General features: G+C 35.8%; 1 protein-coding gene across 3 annotated transcripts in view; it reads left to right on the forward strand.

Annotated features, from left to right (window-relative positions):
* SRBD1 (S1 RNA binding domain 1) overlaps positions 1-22,060 on the forward strand; it is a 203,397-nt gene that overhangs the window by 160,534 nt on the left and 20,803 nt on the right. For 2 of the 3 annotated variants that reach the window (XM_045981714.1, XM_045981715.1), the window contains exons 17-19: positions 12,304-12,410; positions 13,897-14,073; positions 17,798-17,980. In XM_045981714.1, the coding sequence (XP_045837670.1) occupies positions 12,304-12,410; positions 13,897-14,073; positions 17,798-17,980 (467 nt within the window). The remainder of the gene's footprint in view (positions 1-12,303; positions 12,411-13,896; positions 14,074-17,797; positions 17,981-22,060) is intronic. The other variant, XM_045981717.1, reaches the window with a different exon arrangement.

Genomic DNA, 22,060 nt, shown 5'->3' on the forward strand with positions numbered 1-22,060 from the left:
TATTTTTGTGTATATGTTATGTATATGTTATGTATATACATATATATATCTCACACATATACACACACACATATCCCAAACCTGTGTGCAGTAGATGATAAGAAGTACTCTAGATAAGAATAAAATAGGAAATGGGGATGACAGTGGTGTGGAGGATGGAGTTAGGGAGGCCTATCTTTACTGCCACTTCAGAAGGCTGGGTATGGAGCAAATGTTTCAGATCATTTGGAACTCCTGGGCTCCTTAACCATAGTCATACAGAGATAGGGGACATGCAAACAAAAGGGAACTTTGCCTTACCATATTAATGTTTCACCCCTGTGGAAATACATGAATGTGGATCCTGTGCTGGTGGTGTTAGCGTTGGGTCTAACTGGGAAAATTTTACTGTCCATAGTTTTAAGGGACTGAAAGCCAATTCATATATGGCTAGACGTCTGGCCACATATGAGTCTATGTATGTGAATCTTGGGAGACAAAATGTAGCTTAGAGCTTATTACTGGAAATATTGACAAGAAACCTAGTTTCTACAATTTGGGGAAGCAAAAGAACTTTTTTATTATTTTGCATTATGCCCCCCTTTTATCCCTAACTCCTGTTCCCCCTAACAATTAAAAAATTTAAACAGTAGGTGGTCAAAATTTCTGTGCACAGAGATCTTTCTTTTTCTCTAATACACACAAACACACACACACGAGTTTCAGATCAGATTTTCTATGTACTGTTTTAATTTATTAGAGGGAAATTTCTCTCTTGTGGCTAAATCTTTGCACCCCAAATTTTTCTAAAGTCTGCTTTTATGACTAAACTGTAAATCTTTAAAAATAGAGATTTACGGTGGAAATGCCGACTTCTTTGTATTATGTCAGGTCAAAACGTCTAGCTAATTGGTATGCATTTGTTCGGGCATATGTCATAAACCAGGATTATGTTTCAGCCTAGGCCCTATGTGTGACCACACATGGGGCAGATAGGTGTGGTCCAGTTCAGATGTGTTAATGTTTTTTCTTTTTTTATGGTAAATTGGGTAGTATGAGGCATTGGTTTGGAAAAGCATGTGGGCAAGGCAGGCATTTAGGATTTATGGACCTTTACGTAGCCAGTTTGCCCTTATCTTTCCTCTACTATATCGACCTGTATCCACTAGGGGACATAAGAGCACCTACCAGAAGACAAAATGAAAGCCGGACTAGATTAAAATTTTAACACTGGACTAGGATGATAACAAAGACTCATTTTTTAGCTTTGTAATTCATAAAGATGTTATGCATTATGTTTAAATGTTAATCATCATGGGAAAATCCTTAAGGCAGGATCAGTATTTTATGTTAATAATTATGGAATGAGAACTAACACACAGCTAACTAGCAAGTTTGTGCCATCTAACTACATGCATTTGTCATTAAGTTCCGATGTGGTCTACTGGAGCTGTGCTGACAATGATTCCAAATTTGCAAATTACTTTGTACAAAAAAGAATTCTTTTTTAGGTTCAGGAGGTGAGAAATCTGGGGAGAATATCTACCATCAAATTCCAAGAACAAAAATCAGGAGTAGTCTATATTTTTTATCCCTGCCACCTGCTCCAGAGCTGTGACTCCTGAGACAGATCTGTAGTTACGGACATCACTGTTCCCAGCTTAATGATTCAAAAACTTAGGTTGGATTTTTATTTATTTACCATTCTCTTTTCTTTTCAGATATAATCCATATATAGAAAAGGGCAAAGTGATACAGTGCAATAAGTTTTAACATATGTGCACTCCACATATATCAAGATGTAGAACATTTCAGTCATCCCAGAAAATTTATTCCTGTCCCTTCCCACACACCCAGATGTTTTTGCCAAACATTACTTTTGTCTGTTCTAGAATTTAACATAAGTGGAATTGCAACAGTGTGTAGTCCATTGCACCCAGTTCTTCCAGTCAGTGTAACATGTGTGAGATTCAACCATGTTTTCGTGTGTATTGGTAGTTTGTCCGTTTTGTTGCGGAATAGTATTCCATAATGTGAACTTACCACATTTTTAATACATTCTCTTATTAATGGCCCCCTGAGCTATTCCTAGTTTTTTTGGTTTTTGTTTTGTTTACTATTAATGAATAAAACTGCCATGAACATCTTGTACAAGGTTTGGAGAACATACTTAAAATTTTCCCTTAGGTAAACACTTAGCAGTTGAATTGCTCCAAGTATTTTGAAGCTCTGTAATTAGGTAATATGCATTTTGTGTTGAAGTCTTTCTTGTATAATTTTAATATAGCCACTCTAATCTTGGTAGTCCTGATTTTTAAATGGTATTGTTTTTCCTATCCTTTTACTTCCAGCCTTTTTGTTTCTTTATATTTACTGTGTGTCTCTTGTGGACAATATAAACCATATCTTGATTGACAATCTTTGCCTTTTAATAGAAGCATTTACTTCATTAATATTTAGTGTACTCACATGGTTGAATTAAAGTTTATAATTTTGCTATTTGTATTTTATATGTCTCCTCTGTTTTCGAGCCTCTCTTCTTCCTTTTCTGCCTCATTTTAAAAGAAAATCAAATAATTTTTAGTTTTCTATTTTAATTCTTTGACGGACTTTTCACATGTACTTCTTGGGTTTTTTTTTGTTTTGTGGTTTTTTGTTTCTGTTTTGTTTTTGGTTTTAGTGGTTACTCCGGTGATGATTATTATATTCTTTTCAGAGCCTACTTAGTTAGAGTTAGTATCATACTACCTCACCACCTTTCATTCTTTGTGTTATTGTTTTCATATGTAGACATCCAAAAGTATGCTATAATTTTTGTTTTAAATGGTCATATGTCTTTTATGTTAAATTAGGACATACTCAATTATATATTTATATTTACCATCTAGTATCAATTTTCCTTAGCCTCTAACATCTTTTTGTAATGATGCGCTGCTGGCAGTGAGTTCTCATTTACCTCAAAATGCCTTTGTCTTTCCTTCTTCTTTGGAAGATACAGAATTTCATGTTTTTAATTTTGAGTTTTGTTTCTTAAGATTTATTTATTTATTTATTTATTTATTTATTAGAGAGAGAGCCAGCACGAGCCAGGGCAGGAGGGAGGGGAGCAGAGGAAGAAGGAGATGGACAACCAGACTCCCTGGTTAGCATGGAGCCCAATGTGCACTGGAGCCCAGGACCCTGAGATCATGCACTGAGCCACCCAGGCATCCCGGAGTTTTGTTTTTTAATGCAGTACCTTAAAGATGTCATTTCTTTGTCTCTTGACCTCCATTGTTCTGATAAAAAGTTAGCCATTTCTCCTATTGTTGTTTCTCCCTATGCTCCCTATCTCTCTTCCTGCTTTTACAATTTTCTCTTTATCTTTGCTTTCCAGCAGTTTGACTATGATATCCAAAGATGTGGTTTTCTTCATATTTATCCTTCTTGAGATTCTTCACTGAGCTTCTTGGATCTATACATTAGTTTTATAAAATATTAATAATTTATAATTAATAATTTATAAAATAATTTATAAAATATTTATAAAATATTTATATATATTTATATATTTATTTATATATTATTACCTAATTACAGAGCTTCAAAATACTTGGAGCAATTCAACTGCTAAGTGTTTACCTAAGGGAAAATTTTAAGTATGTTCTCCAAACCTTGTACAAGATGTTCATGGCAGTTTTATTCATTAATAGTAAACAAAACAAAAACCAAAATATATATAAAATATTTATATATATAAAATCATGACTTTTTCAAATATTTACATAACCTATTCTCTCTTCTTCTCCAATTACACATATTGAGATGTTTTGGTATTTTCACATAGGTCGTGAAGGCTTTGCTTCCCCCTGCCTCTGTTTTATCTCTGTTGTTCAGATAGGATGATTTCTGTTGATCTCTCTTCATGTTCACTGACCCTTTTTTTCTGCTCATCTCCAGTCTGCTATTAAACCTATCGAGTAAATTTTTCATTTCAGGTACTATGTTCTCAGGTCTGGAATTTCCATTTGGTTATTTATTATAGTTCCCATTTATCTTCTGCTGTTCCAATCTGTTCATTTATGACCATCTTTCCTTTACATCTTGGGGCTGCATGAAAGTTCTTGTCTGCTATTTTCAACATCTGGGTTTATCCTAGTTTGGTTTCTATTTATTGATGATTTTCCACCCCCATTCTGTTATGGGAGATATTTGCCTGCTTTTTTGTATGCCTAGTTATTTTTTAATGTATAATGGACATTGTGATGTTGTTGATTACAAATTTTGTTGTGTTCTTTTAGTGTTGTATTCTGGCAGTCAGTTAATTTTCTGTCAGATCAGTTTGAATCTTGTAAGGAGTGGTTGTTTGGGGGGGGGGCTTATAATAATCTTTAAACTTTGTTTCTGTTTTCTGAAATGTTTCCATTCTTCTAACAGTTCTGTCTTTCATGGGTCACCTAACACACACTCCCCTAGATGTCTCTTAAACTGTCACATGTCAAAGAAGAGTAGATGCAAGATAGGGAAATCAACTTGCATTATTTGAAGTTGGCTAGACTTTCCCTGTAAAGCTTTTTTGTGTCTTTAATTCTAACTGCATTTTGTATTTTCACAGTAGTAAACGACAGGAAGAGCCATGAGTGAATGATAATTTCTAAAGAAAATACTCAAGACTATTTCATGGAGAAACCACTTGGGAATAAATTTAAAATTTAATATGGAATATGCAATGTGCAGTTTCATTGCTGTAGAAGCTATAGTCCACAGGCAAGGTTTCATCTGGAAGGACTTTTTAAAAATAGTTGTGAGATAATTTTAGTGTTTTGGGACAAAAAAAAGGAGAGCAGTTTGAATCAGCAATTCTTAAGAAGTTTGTGGTAGAGTAATAATAAAAATGTGGATTCTGACCTCAAAAAATCTGACTAGCATGAATGGGTGCTTATATTCCTTTCTTAAAAATCTCATAAATTTTAGGTAAAAATGTTATGGCCCAAACAATATTTCTTTAAATTTGAAACAGACTGTTTATACAATTCAGATAACTTGTCCAAAAATTCAGAGTTAGATAACTTTTTTAAAAATGGAGCAATTCGTTTTTCTGGCATCAAGTCCTTGACAATTAGCACAGTCAATCCTGGGGTCCTCTTGCCTCTTCTACTCACAACTGCCAGGAGGGCAGTGCATGCCATCTCAGCTTTCAGCAGATGTAAACTGGACTTCTTAAAGACATGAACTTCGTATGCTTTTTCCCATTCTCTCAACACCCAACACAGCTAGCACAGTGCCTGGCTGGTACATGATAGTTGCTTAGAAAATGTTTTTGGAGTGACAAAATCAGTGTCTCTACTTGAATGCCAAAAACATTAGAACGGGGACAACATGGAAATTTGTTTGTTATTTCCTCCCCTAAAGGTAGGGGAGGAAATTTGTACTTTTAGAAAATGATTTTAACTCTGTAGTATTTTCCTAAGAAAAAAGTTGGGGAAGAACGTAGGCAAAATTCAGAATTATAGATCACAGCAGTTCTTGCAGAAATTTTTCTTACGGGGATGCCCGAGTGGCTCAGTCAGTTAAGCGTCTGCCTTTGCCTCAGGTCATGATCTCCACGTCCAGAGATCAAGCCCAATGTTGGGCTCCCTGCTTACTGGGGAGTCCGCTTCTCCCTCTCCCTCCGCCTGCCGCTCTACCTACTTATGCTCTCTCCCTCTCTCTCTCTCTCTCAACTAAATAAATAAATTCTTTAAAAAAAATTTTTTTTCTTGGGACGCCTGGGTGGCTCAGTTGGTTGGGCGGCTGTCTTCGGCTCGGGTCATGATCCTAGCATCCTGGGATCAAGTCCCATATTGGGCTCCTTGCTCGGCAGGGAGCCTGCTTCTCCCTCTGCCTCTGCCTACCTCTCTGCCTACTTGTGATCTTTCTCTCTCTGTCTCTCTCTCTCTGACAAATAAATAAATAAAATCTTAAAAAAAAAAAAATTTTTTTTCTTACGTAAGTCTGCCTGCTAGAAGAATTAAAAAATATTTGAACTCCATAGGTTATCTGGGACCTTTTATCTTGCAGGGCATTTTGGTGAAATAGCTCTCCTAACTTATACATGTTAATGACTTCATAATAATATTTCACATGGTGACTGTTTCATATTTATTTGTATCAGTCCCCTCAGTATATTTTTAGATTGCACATGTGCACACACACACACACACACACAGACACACGTCATACCTTTGCACATATCTTTCCATTCCCTTAGAATAAAGGATTAAATTAGATAATATGAAAAGCCTTATAACAATGCCTGAGAGCAAAATCTCAAGGGTTTTTAGTAGTAAGGTTATTGTTGGTTGTTTTTATTGTCTCGGTCTTCCCACTAGACCTTGAGTCACTTGATAAAATAACAACTGCAGTTAGAAAAAACATCAGCAGTCCCAACTCAGGTGGCTTGAATAATAAGCAAATGTATTATTCTTTATTGAATAGTGAGGACATTTCATGACAGGGAGGTCAGAGGAAGGGTGAGTTCAGAAACGGCTAATACAAAATCTCAAGAGTATCGTGAAGAAAGAAATTGTGGTCATGTGTGTCACCTGCCATCTTCGGTGAGTCGGCTTTGTCCTCAGGCCTGGCCCAGTCACTGATACAGTGCTTACCCTGGCTCCAGTAGTCATATTTGAATGAAAAGAAGAAAAGATCCAACTCTTCACAAGGGTCTATATTTAGGTTACTCTTTTAACCTCTCAGTAAGGAAGGCTTTTTTCTAAAGTCCCTAGCAGATTTACCCTTGTATTTCATTTGCCATCATTGAATTCATGGAATGGGACCACCATGATTGGCTTAGACCATTATTTTCCATACCTTTTGATCGTGATACAAAGTAGGAAATACATTTTATACTGACTAAGACAGCCATCACCCATATATTTGTGTATTTGTATATGTCTTTAATAATTAAACATAATTCAAAATAAAGACATCTCAAAATAATACCCATATACATGACAAAGTTAAATACTGTTTTATTTATAATTAAATATGTTTTTAACCCTCAAATCAAAAAAAATTAGATTTAATTAGATTAAAAAAATTAGATTTAACCTGTATAGTTACGGGTTTCATGAATTTGTTCCAGTCTAGAATACATGAAGACTATGAGCATTTATGATACACTGTTGAGCCTATTCTTTTAAATTTTGATTGAGTCAAAATTAAAATACTTTGTCACATTAGTAGGTCACTGTGAGTGGTAAAATAATTTTAGTAACAACTCATACAGACAAGACTCCTGAGTGAATTTTATATTCAAGGAGATAGGATATACAGTGCCAGCATACCAGCGCTTGGGATCATTAAGAACCATATTGGAAGCTTCCCAGCACAGAATATAGAAAGATAAGACAACTAAATGCAGTGTGTGATCCTGGGTTGAATTTTGGATGGGGAGGAAAAAAATGCTATAGAGTAGAATTGGGACAGTTGGTAAAATTTGAGTACAGGCTATGCATTACATAATATCACATTGATGATAACTTCTCTGCATAAATTTTTATTATTCTACAGTGGTATGGAAGACAGTGTCTTTGTCATTTGGAAACATACACTGAAGTATTTACTTGAAAGAAAGCTAAGAAAATTCCCTGCAAACTTTTTTTTAAATTTGAGATTACTTCAAAATTTTAAGTTTAAAAATGCCAAAAGAAAGTGTTTTTCACCTGAAAAAAAATGTATGTGGTTTTTGAGTTCACTTATAGTGAATGCATTACATGTATATCATGGTTATCATGGTGTTTAATTCTTCTAATATGGTGTAGGATTTTGTTTGCTAGTATTTTTTTTTTTGAGGATATTTGTACCTATCTTCATAAGGAATATTTATTTGTCTATAGTTTTCTTTCCTGATGTTGTCTTTGTTTGGCTTTGACCTCAGGGTAATGTTGGCCTCAATAAATGGGTTAGGAAGGGTCACCTTCTCTTCTATTTTCTGGAAGAGTTTGAGAAGGATTGGTGTTAGTTGTTTTTAAAATGTTGGTAGAATTCATCAAGCTATCTGGTCCTAGACTCTTTGTTGGGAGATTTTTGGTTACTGTTGAATCTCTTGTTAGAAGTCTGTTCAGATTTTATCTCTTCTTGAGCCCATTTTTGGCAGTTACTCTGTTTCTAGGAATTTGTCCATTTTTTATTCCTTTGCAGTTGTATTGAACAAGAATGCATTTTTACATTGTATAAATACATATGATTCAGTTTATTGAAGTTATATTTGAACTATACAAAATAAATGTCCTAAAACTGCCTTCTCTTGCTTTGAATATCTGACCTAAAATACAGTTATCATGCTGATATTTTGAGCATTCCAGTTGCTTCACATCCTTACCAATACTTGGTATTTTCTGTCTTTTGCATCTGAGCCATTTTGATAGGGATGCTTCAGATGTTTTTGTTTGGTTTTTAATTTTACAGGTTTTATACTGTCTTCTACAAGAACATTACTATCAACAGTACATCTGGGGTTGAACATTTTTATTGTTTTTTGTATTTGTAAATCATTTTTAAATTAAGTTTATTTTAAAGTCTTACAGTTATTTTTTTCTATTTAAAATGTGCCTCAAGGCAAACTGAATAGAGTTAGCACTTTCTCTTCTTTTTGTCACGGTTAACACTTCCAAATCTGGAAAGGAGCTTGCTTCATTATTCTTTGTCTTTCTTCGAAGTCTACAATGATTTTTTTTTAAGATTTATTTATTTATTAAAGAGAGAGAGCAGGATGGGAGGGACAGAGGGAGAGGGAGAGAGAGACTAGAAAGCAGACTCTTCCCTGAGTGCAGAGCCCGATATGAGGTTTGATCTCTTGATCCTGAGATCATGACCTGACTCAAGATCAAGAGTCAGACACTCAGCCAAGTGAGCCACTCAGGTGCCCTGAAGTTTATAATGATTCTTAAGGTCAACTTATGCTAATGTTATAATCAGTAACATCCTTTCTGAAAAAGACACAAAGTTTGTAACTAAAGTTGGTTGTAAGAATGAGAGCCTTACCATTGATAAATAAGCTTCTCATACTTTTTTTTGATACTTTGCTTCATAAATCTGTAAAGTTACTCTTTAACCTCTCCATCAGTCACTGACCATCGTTTATCAGAAGATCCAATGAGATTTCCATGAACAAAACACACATGTTCCTGGCCAATTTGTGTATTCCTATCACATGATACTCTCAGTTGGCTGTGTTATTTATTGCACTGTTGATTCCATGTTGAGAATACGTGCAACATACTTGATGTGGTCTATTTCTTTTGTGACTTCTTTATGCTGTGGCAAGCCACCATATTAACTTTATGACCCTCTAATTGGTCAGAACTCTCAGTTTGAAAACCACTGATTTTACTGTTACTATTACCTGCTAGAGTGGGGCCAGCCTTCTCAAATCCTATAGCCTTCCAGAGGTGGGGTAGATGCATGAAACACAGTCAGGAAGGAGGGAAAGAGGGCTGGAGGCTAGAGGTAGGACAGGCAATCAAGACTGTCCAGCTACAGGGACTGCTTACTACTTACTTAGCTGTCCCAAGCATCTGGGACATATGTGGAGTTGTTTGTCTTTATTCTAATGGCGCCCAACTACTGCTTTTAGTTTTTCCTATTTGTTCATAGTTCTGTCTCTTTCCTCAGGTATTTTTCTTGTTTTTCTCCTTGTGCTTGCTACTATGTTGACCACCATCTGCTACCCTCTCATTTTTAAAAGCACCCGTTTCATTTTGCTGCTTCTCATCTGCTTATACCAAAAAAAACCTATCCAGCTTCTTAAATGTTGTGGCTCAAAAGAAATCAGGCTCTCGGGCATCTGGATGACACAGGTGGTTGAGTGACCAACTTTTGGTTTTGGCCCAGTCTCATCTCAGGGTTGTGAGATCAGGCCCCATGTCAGGCTCCATGCTCAGTGCAGTCTGCTTGGGTTTCTCTCTACCACCACCCCACTGACCCTGCCAATAATAAAATCTTTTTAAGAGAAAGTAATCAGATTCTCAGCAAGGTCTTAGGTTTTTCTTTATGATCCTTTCATGATTATGTTTGCTTTTTAGGATTTTTAAAATTATGTCTTTTGTTTTTACCTGTGGCCTAGATAACCAACCAGGTTATCTCTGAAATATAAAAATACTTCTGAACCTTTCAGTCTTTTGGAACAAAACTTGTACTTTTATTAAAAGAAAACAACAAGAGGTTGGTTGGGTTATGGACATTGGAGAGGGTATGTGATATGGTGAGTGCTGTGAAGTATGTAAGCCTAACAATTCACAGAGCTGTACCCCCGGGGCAAATAATACATTATATGTTAATAAAAGTAATTAATTTTTTAAAAGATAATAACATAATCACAACACCTAGAGACCCTATTTTCTTTATGCCTTCCTGGGAGTTTAAGATTATCAAACTTAACCTTGTTTTCTTGAGACAAATGGAGAAGGATGCTGACCCATGGTTTCACATCTGGGTCACAACAACTAGATAGTTGTAGTTTCACAACAACTAGAGAACTTTAATTTTAGAATTATGAATAACACCAAGTATATTATGAGGTACTTCTCAGCCAATAAATATTTACTTTCAGATACTGTATTTTATAAATTCTAAGATGCACATTTTCTTACATTTTTAACATCTCTGAAATCAGGATACTTCCTAACAATTAAGAGTATCTTAGAGTTGCTGTTGGCCCTATGGCAAATCATGGTGTAGTTTCTGTGTGGACTTGGTTATTAATCTTGGAGTCATAACTGAACTGCAAACCCTTCACTGTTTTAGTCAACAAACTGTTGAACAATAAAACATTTAAGGACCTTTAAAGAGAGAATAGTTTTGTTGTTGTCCAGAATCTCTTCTGTTCATACTTTCTGTTAAGATTAAGATAGAACCACTATCAAAGTTTACAGAATGAGCATCGGGAGCTTTAAAGAAAATCTCAGAGACTGTAGAATATTACTCTTTCAGGAAGTGCTATGTTGCCTAGGACCTTAAGAGCATTAAGGACAATACTGAATGGAAAAACCTGGACATTGAAGACTCAGTAAAAAAAGTAGACCAGAAGAGTGCATGCTCAATTTGAAGAAGTTTTATACCTTAACCAGCTTAGATTGCTTATATTTTCCTTTTTATCTCTGCATGATAGATGATTTAAAAACTTTCTAAGTAAGTCTAAAAGAATTCTTTCAATATTTAAAAAATAAAAATTTCAAGTAATAAAGCATTGTGTCATGATTTAATAGGCAGTGGTACATCAAACAGTGCTTCTTGTAAGTAATAGTATCTTTGATGTGATGAAACATGAGACTTTGGTTTACTGTCAGACTTATTGTATAGTGGTGTATTGCTTCCTACTGTAATTTACTCTTATCTCCTCTTAAGAAGAACTAAGGGATAATATACACATGTAAGTGAAGATAACACTGCCAGGCGCTTTGTGAACTGTGGACACCAGTATCTCAAAGTGTGCTCCTTGGAACCAGCAGCACCTGAGAGGTTATTAGAATGCAAATTCTCAGCCTTTCCCATACTCCCCCGCCTACCCCCATACACACTGGGCCTACTGAGTCTGAAATTCTGGATATGGAGCCTGGCAGCCTGTGTTTTAAACCCTACAGGTGATTTTTTTTTTTTAAGAATTTTATTTTATTAATTTGAGAGACAAAGGTCACAGGTAGGCAGAGAGGCAGGCAGAGAGAGAGGAAGCAGGCTCCCTGCTGAGCAGAGAGCCCGACTCGGGGCTCGATCCCAGGACCCTGAGATCATGACCTGAGCCAAGGGCAGAGGCTTAACCCACTGAGCCACCCAGGTGCCCCAACCCTACAGGTGATATTGAGGGCAGACTATGCTTTGAGAACCACTGCTCTGGTAGAATTCTAAGAAAGTAAAAATGACTGGTGCTGTTGTATCGAAGTTAAGTGTATGAGTGATTTAGAGAGTAAGAAAACAGATTGCCTAAGTTCAGCTCAAGTACATACTAACTATACGTTTAAGAAAAAATGAGGGGCACCTGGTGGCTCAGTGGGTTGGGGCCTCTGCCTTCAGCTCAGGTCATGATTCCGGAGACCCGGGATCAAGCCCCGCATCGGGCTCTCTGCTCGGCCAAGAGCCTGCTTTCCTCTTCTCTCTCTGCCTACTTGTAATCTCTGTCTGTTAAATAAATAAATAAATAAAATCTTAAAAAAAAAAAAAATGAAAAAATTTACCATGCTGTGTCTCAGCCAGGTACCAGTAATCTAGGTATGTAATGAAATAGTCCAAAAACTGCATGTCCTTCAATCTGGGTTGACATTTGATCTTTGTCTTTTTTTGTTTTTTTTTTGATCTTTGTCTTTTTAGCACGATGTATCTCAGACTTTACTCAAGGCAACACTGGACAGTGTTGTAGAAGAATGTGTCAGCTTTGTGGGAGTGGATATTAACATCTGTTCAGAAGTTTTGTTAAGGTGAGACGAGCTCTGTGGCTGAAGATGACAGAACCTTACGCTTAACTGACTATTCAGTTCAAATTTAGCTAAAATAAGGAGACACGTGTAAAGTTGTCAAGTACAGAAAATCTGAGTTCATACTTTGCTTGAGCTAATCAGTTTGAGGGGAAGACATCATTTAAGAAAAGAATTGTAACAATTCACATTATCATTTTTAATACTACAAATCTAAAGTGAAGAACATATGGTAACCATTGAGTGCATTAGTGTTGCTAATAGAATTTAAATAAGGTTAACATGGAAAAGAGCTGTTTCCCACCACATGAGAGTAGGTATTTTTCACTAGTTCAGTCTCGTGCACACTTCTGTCAAAGCTGGCAGTAACCAAAAGATAAATTCTGAGGGTTAAAGGTATAGTTACCATATTTTTACCTTGATTCTGCAAGTCATGTATCAAAATCCTTATCGTACTATAATCACGTCTTATATACTCTGTCTTGTTTTACTGTGGTTATAGAAGAGCTGCTTTCTTCGTTCATAAGTTTATTACACAAGTTTGCTGAGGCAGCATGAAATTCTGGAACTATGTAAAGATCTGGACTCTTCAGCTCTGAGACTAGTATAGCAGAAAATACCCCTTACATTTTTTTTTAAAGGTTTTATTTATTTATTTGACAGAGCTCACAAGTAGGCAGAGAGGCAGGCAGAGAGAGAGGAGGAAGCAGGCTCCCTGCTGAGCAGAGATCCTGATGCGGGGCTCGATCCCAGGACCCTGAGATCATGACCTGAGCCAAAGGCAGAGGCTTTAACCCACTGAGCCACCCAGGTGCCCCTACCCCTTACATTTTTAAGGTGTTGCTTTTCTACCACAGCTACAAACATTCCATAATTTCATGTGTGGAATTCAATAATAGAATTAAAAATCTCCTAAATTGTAGTTTTTTAATTGATGCCAAGCAAACTTCCTAATAATAAAGTTTTTATATTTTTATACTACCCATGACATTCATGGAGAAGTACTTTTCTGTAGTTCAAGTCTTTAAGTTAATGAGAACAGGCTGATTTAAAAAAAAAAAATAGGGTAGTAAAATGCAACTGTAGCAATTGTAACTTTTGCTGCTAACTCACTTCGTAAATGAAAGAATAGGCATAATTATCACTTGATTCAGAAGTAGAAGGAATGTGAATAGCATAGAACTGTCGGGAGCAGTTCTTTTTCTCGTACCAGTGTTAACTAGTTTACCAGCATCTTTATGACAGCTACTGTTTCATCATTATTCTGCACTCTCTTGTGCTTGTCTCCCTTGGACAACTCTGCCTCCTTTGTCTCTTTTATTTAACTCCCTTTTGGTTAACAACCTAGAGCCACATGACAGTTTGTAATTGGAATTGTTTTTGTAATGCAGATGTTTTATATCATTGGCTTTTCAGGTGAGGTCTCTTCTTTGAATACTATTGGAACTGTTGCGTCTGCCACATTACTCGATTTGTTTATTTTTTCTAGGCACATCGCGGGACTCAATGCCAACCGAGCCAAAAATATTATTGAATGGCGAGAGAAAAATGGGCCCTTCGTCAATCGAGAACAGCTGAAGAAAGTGAAAGGTCTGGGTCCAAAATCTTTCCAACAGTGTGCTGGCTTTATCAGAATCAACCAGGATTATATTCGAACATTTTGCAGGTAATTATTAAACTGTCCGCTCTGGGCTCTGTTATCAACCTCCTCTCTTACTGTTGCCCCTCCTGCTCACTGGCCTCAGTCCTAGGTGTCCGTCTGTTCATTCCTTCCTTCAACATGTGTTGACTCTCTGGTCTTTGGTAGGCACTGGGAATCCAGCAGTGAACAAATCAACAAATTCCCTGCTCTCATGAAATTAAATTTTAGTATGTGAGACCAACAATAAATAAACTAGTAAAATAAATATTTTCAGATGTAGTAAATTATACAAATTAAAACAGAGAGATGTGACACTGTCTTGCGGAACAGTATGAGTTTATTACACTTTACATGAGTTATTCACTGAAAAGTTATTTGAGCCAAATTTTGAATGATATGAAGGAGCTAGGCACAGAGGGGCTGGAAGCAAAGCATCCTAGGCAGAGTGTACAGTACAAGTACAGGGTGTCAAGCAGGACCAGATGTGGTGTATTCAGGAAATGAAACTGTGTGACTGGAGCATCCCAAGTGGGAAGGATTTGTGCAAGATGAGAGGACTTCGCAGTGGCTGCTTTGTATTGACAGCTGTTTCCCTAAGTGTAGTTGGGCTTCCTCAATCCCTCCTCCCTAAAAACTGACCAAAAATAGTTATCACTTATGTAGATTAAGACTGAATTCTTGCTCTTATTTCTAATCCTGGTAGCACAAAACCAAAGAACTTGGGTAAACTTCTTAGCATTTAACATCATGAAAGAGTAGTGTGGGGTTTTTTTGTTTTGTTTTTTGTTTTTTGTTTTTTTTTACGACTTATATACTTATGTGAGAGAGAGAGAGTGAGAAGGGGGAAAGGTAGAGGGGCAGAGAGAGAATGAAAGAGAGAGAGAGAGAATCTCAAGCAGAATCCCCTCTGAGTGCAGAGCCTGATGCAGAGCTCAGTCCCAGGACACTAAGATTATGACCTAAGCCAAAATCAGGAGTTGGCTGCTTAACCAACTGAGCCACTCAAGCATCTGGAAAGAACAGTTTTTTTTTGTATTTGCTTTGGGACTGTTTCATTCATATTATTTTTTCTTTTGACAAAATTATAATAAAGGTAATAAGAAAAAATAATCTTTATTGTGCAAAAGACTAATAATGGAAAACCAGCCCTGCTGGATGATAATAATAATATAAAATTACCATTTAGTTTTGATGTAGAAATGGAAGAGAATAGAGTCTGAAATTCACCAAAACATAGGCAGAATTTAGTTTATGATAATGGAAAAGTTTCAAACAGTGAGGAAAATTAACTATCCAACAAATTCCTGGCAGGAATTTGATAGGCATAGGGGAAGCTCTACTTCCACTTCATATCTTATACCTAAATAAAACCCAGATGAATTATAGACTTAAATAGAAGAAGTGAAACTGTAAAAGTACCAGAAGAAAACATGGATAAATTTTGCAGAACATTGGAGCAGAGAAGGCCTTTACTGAGTAGACAACAAAACCTAGATGCTGGAAATGAATAACAATTGAGGATAAAATAATTCCATGTTTCTTAGTTTATGTTTTTTGAATACTTGATTAGAAAATTCGCATGGTAGGGGTGCCTGGGTGGCTCAGTGGGTTAAGCCTCTGCCTTCGGCTCAGGTCATGATCTCAGGGTCCTGGGATCGAGCCCCACATCGGGCTCTCTGCTCAGCCTGCTTCCTCTTCTCTTCTTCTTCCTCTTCTCTCTCTGCCTGCCTCCCTGCCTACTCTCTCTCTGTCAAATAAATAAAATCTTTAAAAAAAAAAAGAAAAAGAAAATTCACATGGTATAAAAAAATAAAATAAAAAGTAAAGGGCACCTCAACCTCTCACTCCAAAATAGTTTCTTATGTATTGCTTTCTGAAAGTAAATTTACACTTAGGTCAACTTGGATGTTTATTATTTAAAAATGCATACAGAAGGGATTGTGCTGTCCAGCTATTGGGAACTTTATTTGTTTCAGTAATATATCTCGGACTTCTTTCCGCATATTATGTATAGATATACGCCATTATATATAATGTTTGCATAATAATTATTTTATGGATGGACCTTAACCTAGTGTAATCAGTGCCCTATTGATGAACACTTGGGTTCTTTTTAAAGACTTATGTTTTTTCAACTGATAACGAAGTACTTGAAAATTCATGACTGTTACATCTTCTTGATAGATCATACCTTTATTCAGAATGGACTACTGCTATCTCAATTGAGTGTTTTTTGCTTTGAAATCTATTTTGTTTTTTAGCAGTGTTGCTACATTTGCCTTTTCAGTATGCTTGGTATTTTTTTTATTTTCAAACTTTCTATGACATTTAATTTTTTATACGACTCTTATAGACAAGTAGATTTCATGGTTTTGTTCAATTTTATATTTGTGCCTTCACATTTATTACATTTATTGATAGTTTTAGACTTAATCTTTTATCTGTTATATATTTTATCATCATCATACTTTCTGATTTCCTTTTATGCTGTTTGTTACATTTCTCAGCTAACAAGTTTTCCCACCTCATTTTTATCTCCCCTTAGTGATTTCAAGTTGTATGTCTCTTTCTGGTGATTATCCTTAAGTGTCATTTAGAGTGGCCTCTGTAGTTAATAGGTGTCTCTGTCCTCCTGGAGAAGATTAGCACGGTAGGCCTTGTCCCAGCCTTCTGTCTTTCAACTCTATCCATGAGAAGATGACCTGGGATTTTAATTTTAGTTTCAAACTCTCCTTTATATATATATTTCCATAATTCATGAGCAGTTAATAAGTTTTTATCATTTCCAGGCTCATCACTGTTTCTTTTAGCCCACATTATCACTTTTCTTGAACTTGTTGTTTTTGCTGGAGTATATTCTTAAGAAATTCTTTTCAGAGAGGGTATATTATATGGGTACTTCAGTCCTGCATGTCTGAAAATGATTTTAATTTGCCCCTCCTATTTGAATGCTAGTTTGGTGAGGTATATGATTCTAGATTCAAAATCATTTTCTCTCAGAACATTTAAGATACTTGTTCACTGTGTTCTGGCATCTATGTTTAACAATGAGAAATCTTATGCCAGTCTGATTCTAGGCCCTTTTGAGGTAATCGGTTTTATATTTTTCTCTTAATTCTTTTTTTTTTTTTTAAGATTTTATTTATTTATTTGAGAGAGAGAGAGTGAGAGAGAGCATGAGAGGATCAGAGGGAGAAGCAGACTACCCATGGAGCTGGGAGCCCGATGTGCGACTCGATCCTGGGACTCCGGGATCATGACCTGAGCCGAAGGCAGTCGCTCAACCAACTGAGCCACCCAGGAGCCCCTCTCTTAATTCTTAAATCATATTCTAATGTTGTCCCGCAGTGTGTCTAACCTTAGTCTTTTTCCATTCATCCTATTTTGTACTCAGTGGGTTCTTTTAATTTAAGAACTTGTAATTCTCTTCAGTTCTGGGAAATCATCTTCTCTTTCTCCTTCTCCTTTTTCTTTTTATTTAATTTACTTCCCCTCGTTTTTCTCTCTTCTCTGCTAGAATGCCAGTTATACCAGCTGAATCATTTAGGAATGTTTTTGGCTTTAAGTAACAAGAAACTCTATTAACAGTGTTTAAATAAATACATGATAATTTCTATGGGGCGAATGGTCAGAATGTGGGTGCTGTTTGTGTATATTTGTACGGCAGAGAAATAAGCACATTTTAAAGACTTCTTTTCTTCCCAACCTTCCCTCCCTTCCCATTCCTTGCCTCTTTACATGGTTACAGTAGTCAGCAAGCTGAATCTGCTGGTCAAGTTCAGGGAGTTGCTGTGACATCTTCAGCAGGTGCTGAGGTCACAAATGAGAAACAGGGCAAGAAGAAGTGCAAAACTGCAGTAAATGTTGTGCTGAAGCCAAATCCTTTGGACCAAACTTGTATTCACCCGGAATCGTATGACATAGCGATGAGGTAAGTCTGAGGCCACGTGAGAATTCTCCATATCCAGAGTGAGTTCCCTACAGCAAATGGCCTTTGTTTTGGCACAATGGAGACGTAAAAAATATGACCATGTTTAACATGACAACATTTTTCAGAAGTTCCGCATTGCTGAGTTATGTGGCACATTATTTTATTTCAGTGAGGAATGAAACCATTATTCCTGGAGCAGTGTCAAGCTAATAAACCCTGGTATTAATGGTGAAGTGTGTGTAATGGAAATTGCATGGCACTCTCCTCTGTTTGTTTTGGAAATTAACGAGACACAAATGACTAGCACCTGGCTTAAAGCTTGTGCTTATCTAAAGATAAAGCCCTTTTGAAAGTAAACAGCCAGCTCTCAGATTTCGTAAGAAATATTGCTCTGCTCAGTTATTAGAGTCTAAGAAATGATGTACTTTTAATGAGCATACATTACACAGAATGACATGGGGAGGTTTTTTGAGTACAAGGAAACATTTAATGTAAGGCATCAAAAAAATTTTTAATACCATATTTAACTAAAAATTTTTTGATTCGTTCAAAAACAGTGTCTTGCTATATCACTAAATATTTTAAGACTTTTAGTGAGTTAAATGACAGTGGGTTTAAAAATAGTGAAGGGGCACCTGGGTGGCTCAGTGGGTTAAAGCCTCTGCTTTCGGCTCAGGTCATGATCCCAGGGTCCTGGGATCGAGCCCCGCATCTGGCTCTCTGCTCAGTGGGGAACCTGCTTCCCTTCCTCTCTCTCTGGCTGCCTCTCTGCCTACCTGTGATCTCTGTCTGTCAAATAAATAAATAAAATCTTTTAAAAAATAAATAAATAAATAAATAAAAATAGTGAATATTTTAACTTCCCGTGTGCCCCATCTTAGACGATTCCTGCCCCTATAGCTAACTGTGTGTTCTAATTTTTTCCGCCAAAGAGTAGTTTGCCTCTTCTTGGACTTCATATGAATGATACCATATAGTTGTACTCTTGTGTAAGACTTCTTTCAGCATGAAGTGTAGAGATTTTTATCCGTATTGAAACAAGTATAAGTAGCTTGTTTCTTTTTATTGGCTAATATTTCATTGCATGAATATACCACAATTTATTCTCCTTATTGAACTACCTTTATACTCTTTCCAATTTTTGCCTTTTATGAATAAAGCTGCTATGAACATTCTTGTACAGTTTTTGTTGTTGTTGACATTTGCTTTCATTTTTCTTGGAAAAATACTTAGAGGATTTGCTGGGTCATAAGGTAGGTGAATGTTTTAGTTTTCTTAGAAACTTCTAGACTTCACTCCAATATAGTGGTACTATTTTACACTTTCACCAACAATATACGAGTTCTGGTTACTTCACATCTTCACCATTATTTGATATTAGTCTTTTTAACTTTAGCCATTCTTGTGTGTATGTGGTAGTATCTCTTTGTGGCTTTAATTTGCATTTGTGTGGTGACACTGAGCACTTTCTCATGGGCCTATTGGCCACTGATATACCTTCTTTTATGAATTCTGTTCATATCATTTAGCCATTGAGTTGTTTACCTTTTAATTATTGGGTTGTGGGCATTTTTTTTTTAATGTATTCTGGATACTAGTTTTTTGTCAGTATATGTTTCACAAATATTTTGTCCCAAGTTGTTCTTTACTTCTTTATTTTCTCATTTGGTGTCTTTTCAGGAGAAGTTTTGAATTTTGACAGTGTCTACTTTATCAATATTTTCCTTTTATAGTTATTGTTTTCCCTGTGCTAAGAAACTTTTGCCTACCTCGAATCATGAATATTTTTCTCAGTGTTTTTTTCCCAAAAGCTTGATGCTATCAGCTTTTACATTTAGGTCTGTGTTACATGTGAGGCTATATTTCATGTATGATTCAAAGTAGGGGTCAAAGTTCATTTTCTTTTTCCATTTTGAACATTTACTTATTTTGGCACCATGTTAAAAAAACAACAACACAACTTTTTTTTTTTTCCCACCCATTGCTCTGGAGACTGTTCAAAATCAAGGGACTATGTGTGGGTCCTTTTCTGGCTCTGTTTCATCTATTTATCAATTTCATACTGTTTTGATTACTGTAGCTTTACACTAAATTTTGAAACAGTGTAAGTCCTCCATCTCTTTTTTTAATATTGCTCTATTCTAGATGATTTGCGTTTTCCTATACATTTTAGAATGAGCTTATCAATTTTCATTAAAAAACAAAATCTAGTGGGATTATGATTGGGATTACATTGAGTATGTAAGTGATTGTAGAAGCAGCAGATGTCTTCACAATATCTATTGAGTCTTTTGATCATGAACAACTATCTTTTTGCTTATTTTAGTCCTTTATTTCTCTCAGAAGTATTTCAGAATTTCCACTGTACAGGCTTGCATGTCTCTTATTAAATGTATTTTATATTTTTCAGCACTATTACAAATGGAATTTTTAAAATTTTTTTTCTAATATATAAAAATACAATTGATTTTGCATAGTAACCTTGTATCTTGCAGCCTCGCTAGGTTCACTGACTAGTTCTAGTAAGTGTTTGTAGATTCTTTAAGTCTTCCTGTATAAACAAGTTATCAGCAAATAGATGAAAGCTTTACTTGTTCTTTTTTTCATCTTAATGCTCTTTACTTCTTTTTCTCACTCATTGCAATGTCTAGGACCTTTAGTACTGTTTTGAAGAGTAGTGAAAAGTGGGCATCCTTGTCCTGTTCTCAGTCTTAGCACATGGTTCTCATTTTTTTAATAGAAAAAAATTACGGCTTTATATTATAGTGTTATATTTTTAGTGTTTGTTATTTGAGAAGATGAATATGTGCTGCACATGTAAGAGATTTTATATACTTCTTAAAAAAACCTGACATCTCCTTGGGTCCTAAATTAGCATTTTGTTACATGCAAATCAGTGTCTTTTTTTTCCAATGTCTTTTTTAGTGTACATTTTTGTTTGCTTTCATGATATGATTCTAATATAGTTCATAAATTTTTCAACTTGCTCTCTAATGTAGGCACACGTTTTTTATTTCTGCATATCTCTCTTTAAAAAACTGAGTAATACTCCATCACATGATTGAACTGTAATTTATTAATAGCAATACTAGTAGTGGTTCCTTATGGTGGATTCCTAGAAGTGGAGTTACTCTGCCAAAGGGTTTGAGAGTTTTTGTGGTTCTTGATATACGTTGTGAAGTAACATACTAATTTATAATTACCACCAGCTGTGTTGAAGCTTGAGCGATCTTTAATTTCTCCTGTTAAGCAGGACTTTTCTGCCCATTTTTACATAGGCCACTTTCTGCGTTTGGGGCATAAAAGCCCTATCAGTAACTTCACCCTTCTCTGTGCTTTCCTTTTAGAGCAGCCTTGTCTCTTAGAAAGAGGGTGCTTATGGACGATTTCATGGGAAATGTTGTCTACATGAAGTTCAACTCCCAACCTTTAAATCTGGCAACAGAACTAGTAGTTTATCTAATTAAACTTACCATCCCCGTTATCCACCTTGGAGCTGTGATAGTCATTTCTGACTTTTAAGCATACTCAGTATGGACATCATCAACATCACTCAAAATAGGTAGTTCATACTTTCATATAGTGTTACACAAGTGTCTTCCTGGGGAAGTAAAGCTCATTAAGGTTATGATTAGGTCATCATTAGTCTGACCTCAGTTCTGTAAAAGGAAATCCGATTACAGTTAAGTTCACTTTTAATTACATCAGAAAACCAGTAGGAATGTAATGGTTTTCATGCTCCCCTACCATAATATCACTCCCAGAAATACACCAAGATGTGAAGCCATTAAGTCTTTTTACTTTTGTATTTATGGTTTTCTCCCTCACATACTGTTTTAGAAAATTGAAAACATATTTTTAAACCTGAGTTGGTTATTTAGTGTTCTTTAAAAAGTCTACCTTTTTAAACTATTTTTATTACTTTTTTGAAGTTTTATTTTACCAGTTTTATTTACATGTAGGGATTCTCTGTTAGCTATTAAAGTGCTTTGTTGTGTGAGCTGGAATTTTTTCTCACTTGTTTACCTTTTTTATCTCCTTGTAATGCTATTTTGTTTTTGAAATATGAATGTTTAGTTT

This window comes from Meles meles, chromosome 16 (genome assembly GCF_922984935.1).
Source record: "Meles meles chromosome 16, mMelMel3.1 paternal haplotype, whole genome shotgun sequence".
Taxonomy (NCBI): domain Eukaryota; kingdom Metazoa; phylum Chordata; class Mammalia; order Carnivora; family Mustelidae; genus Meles; species Meles meles.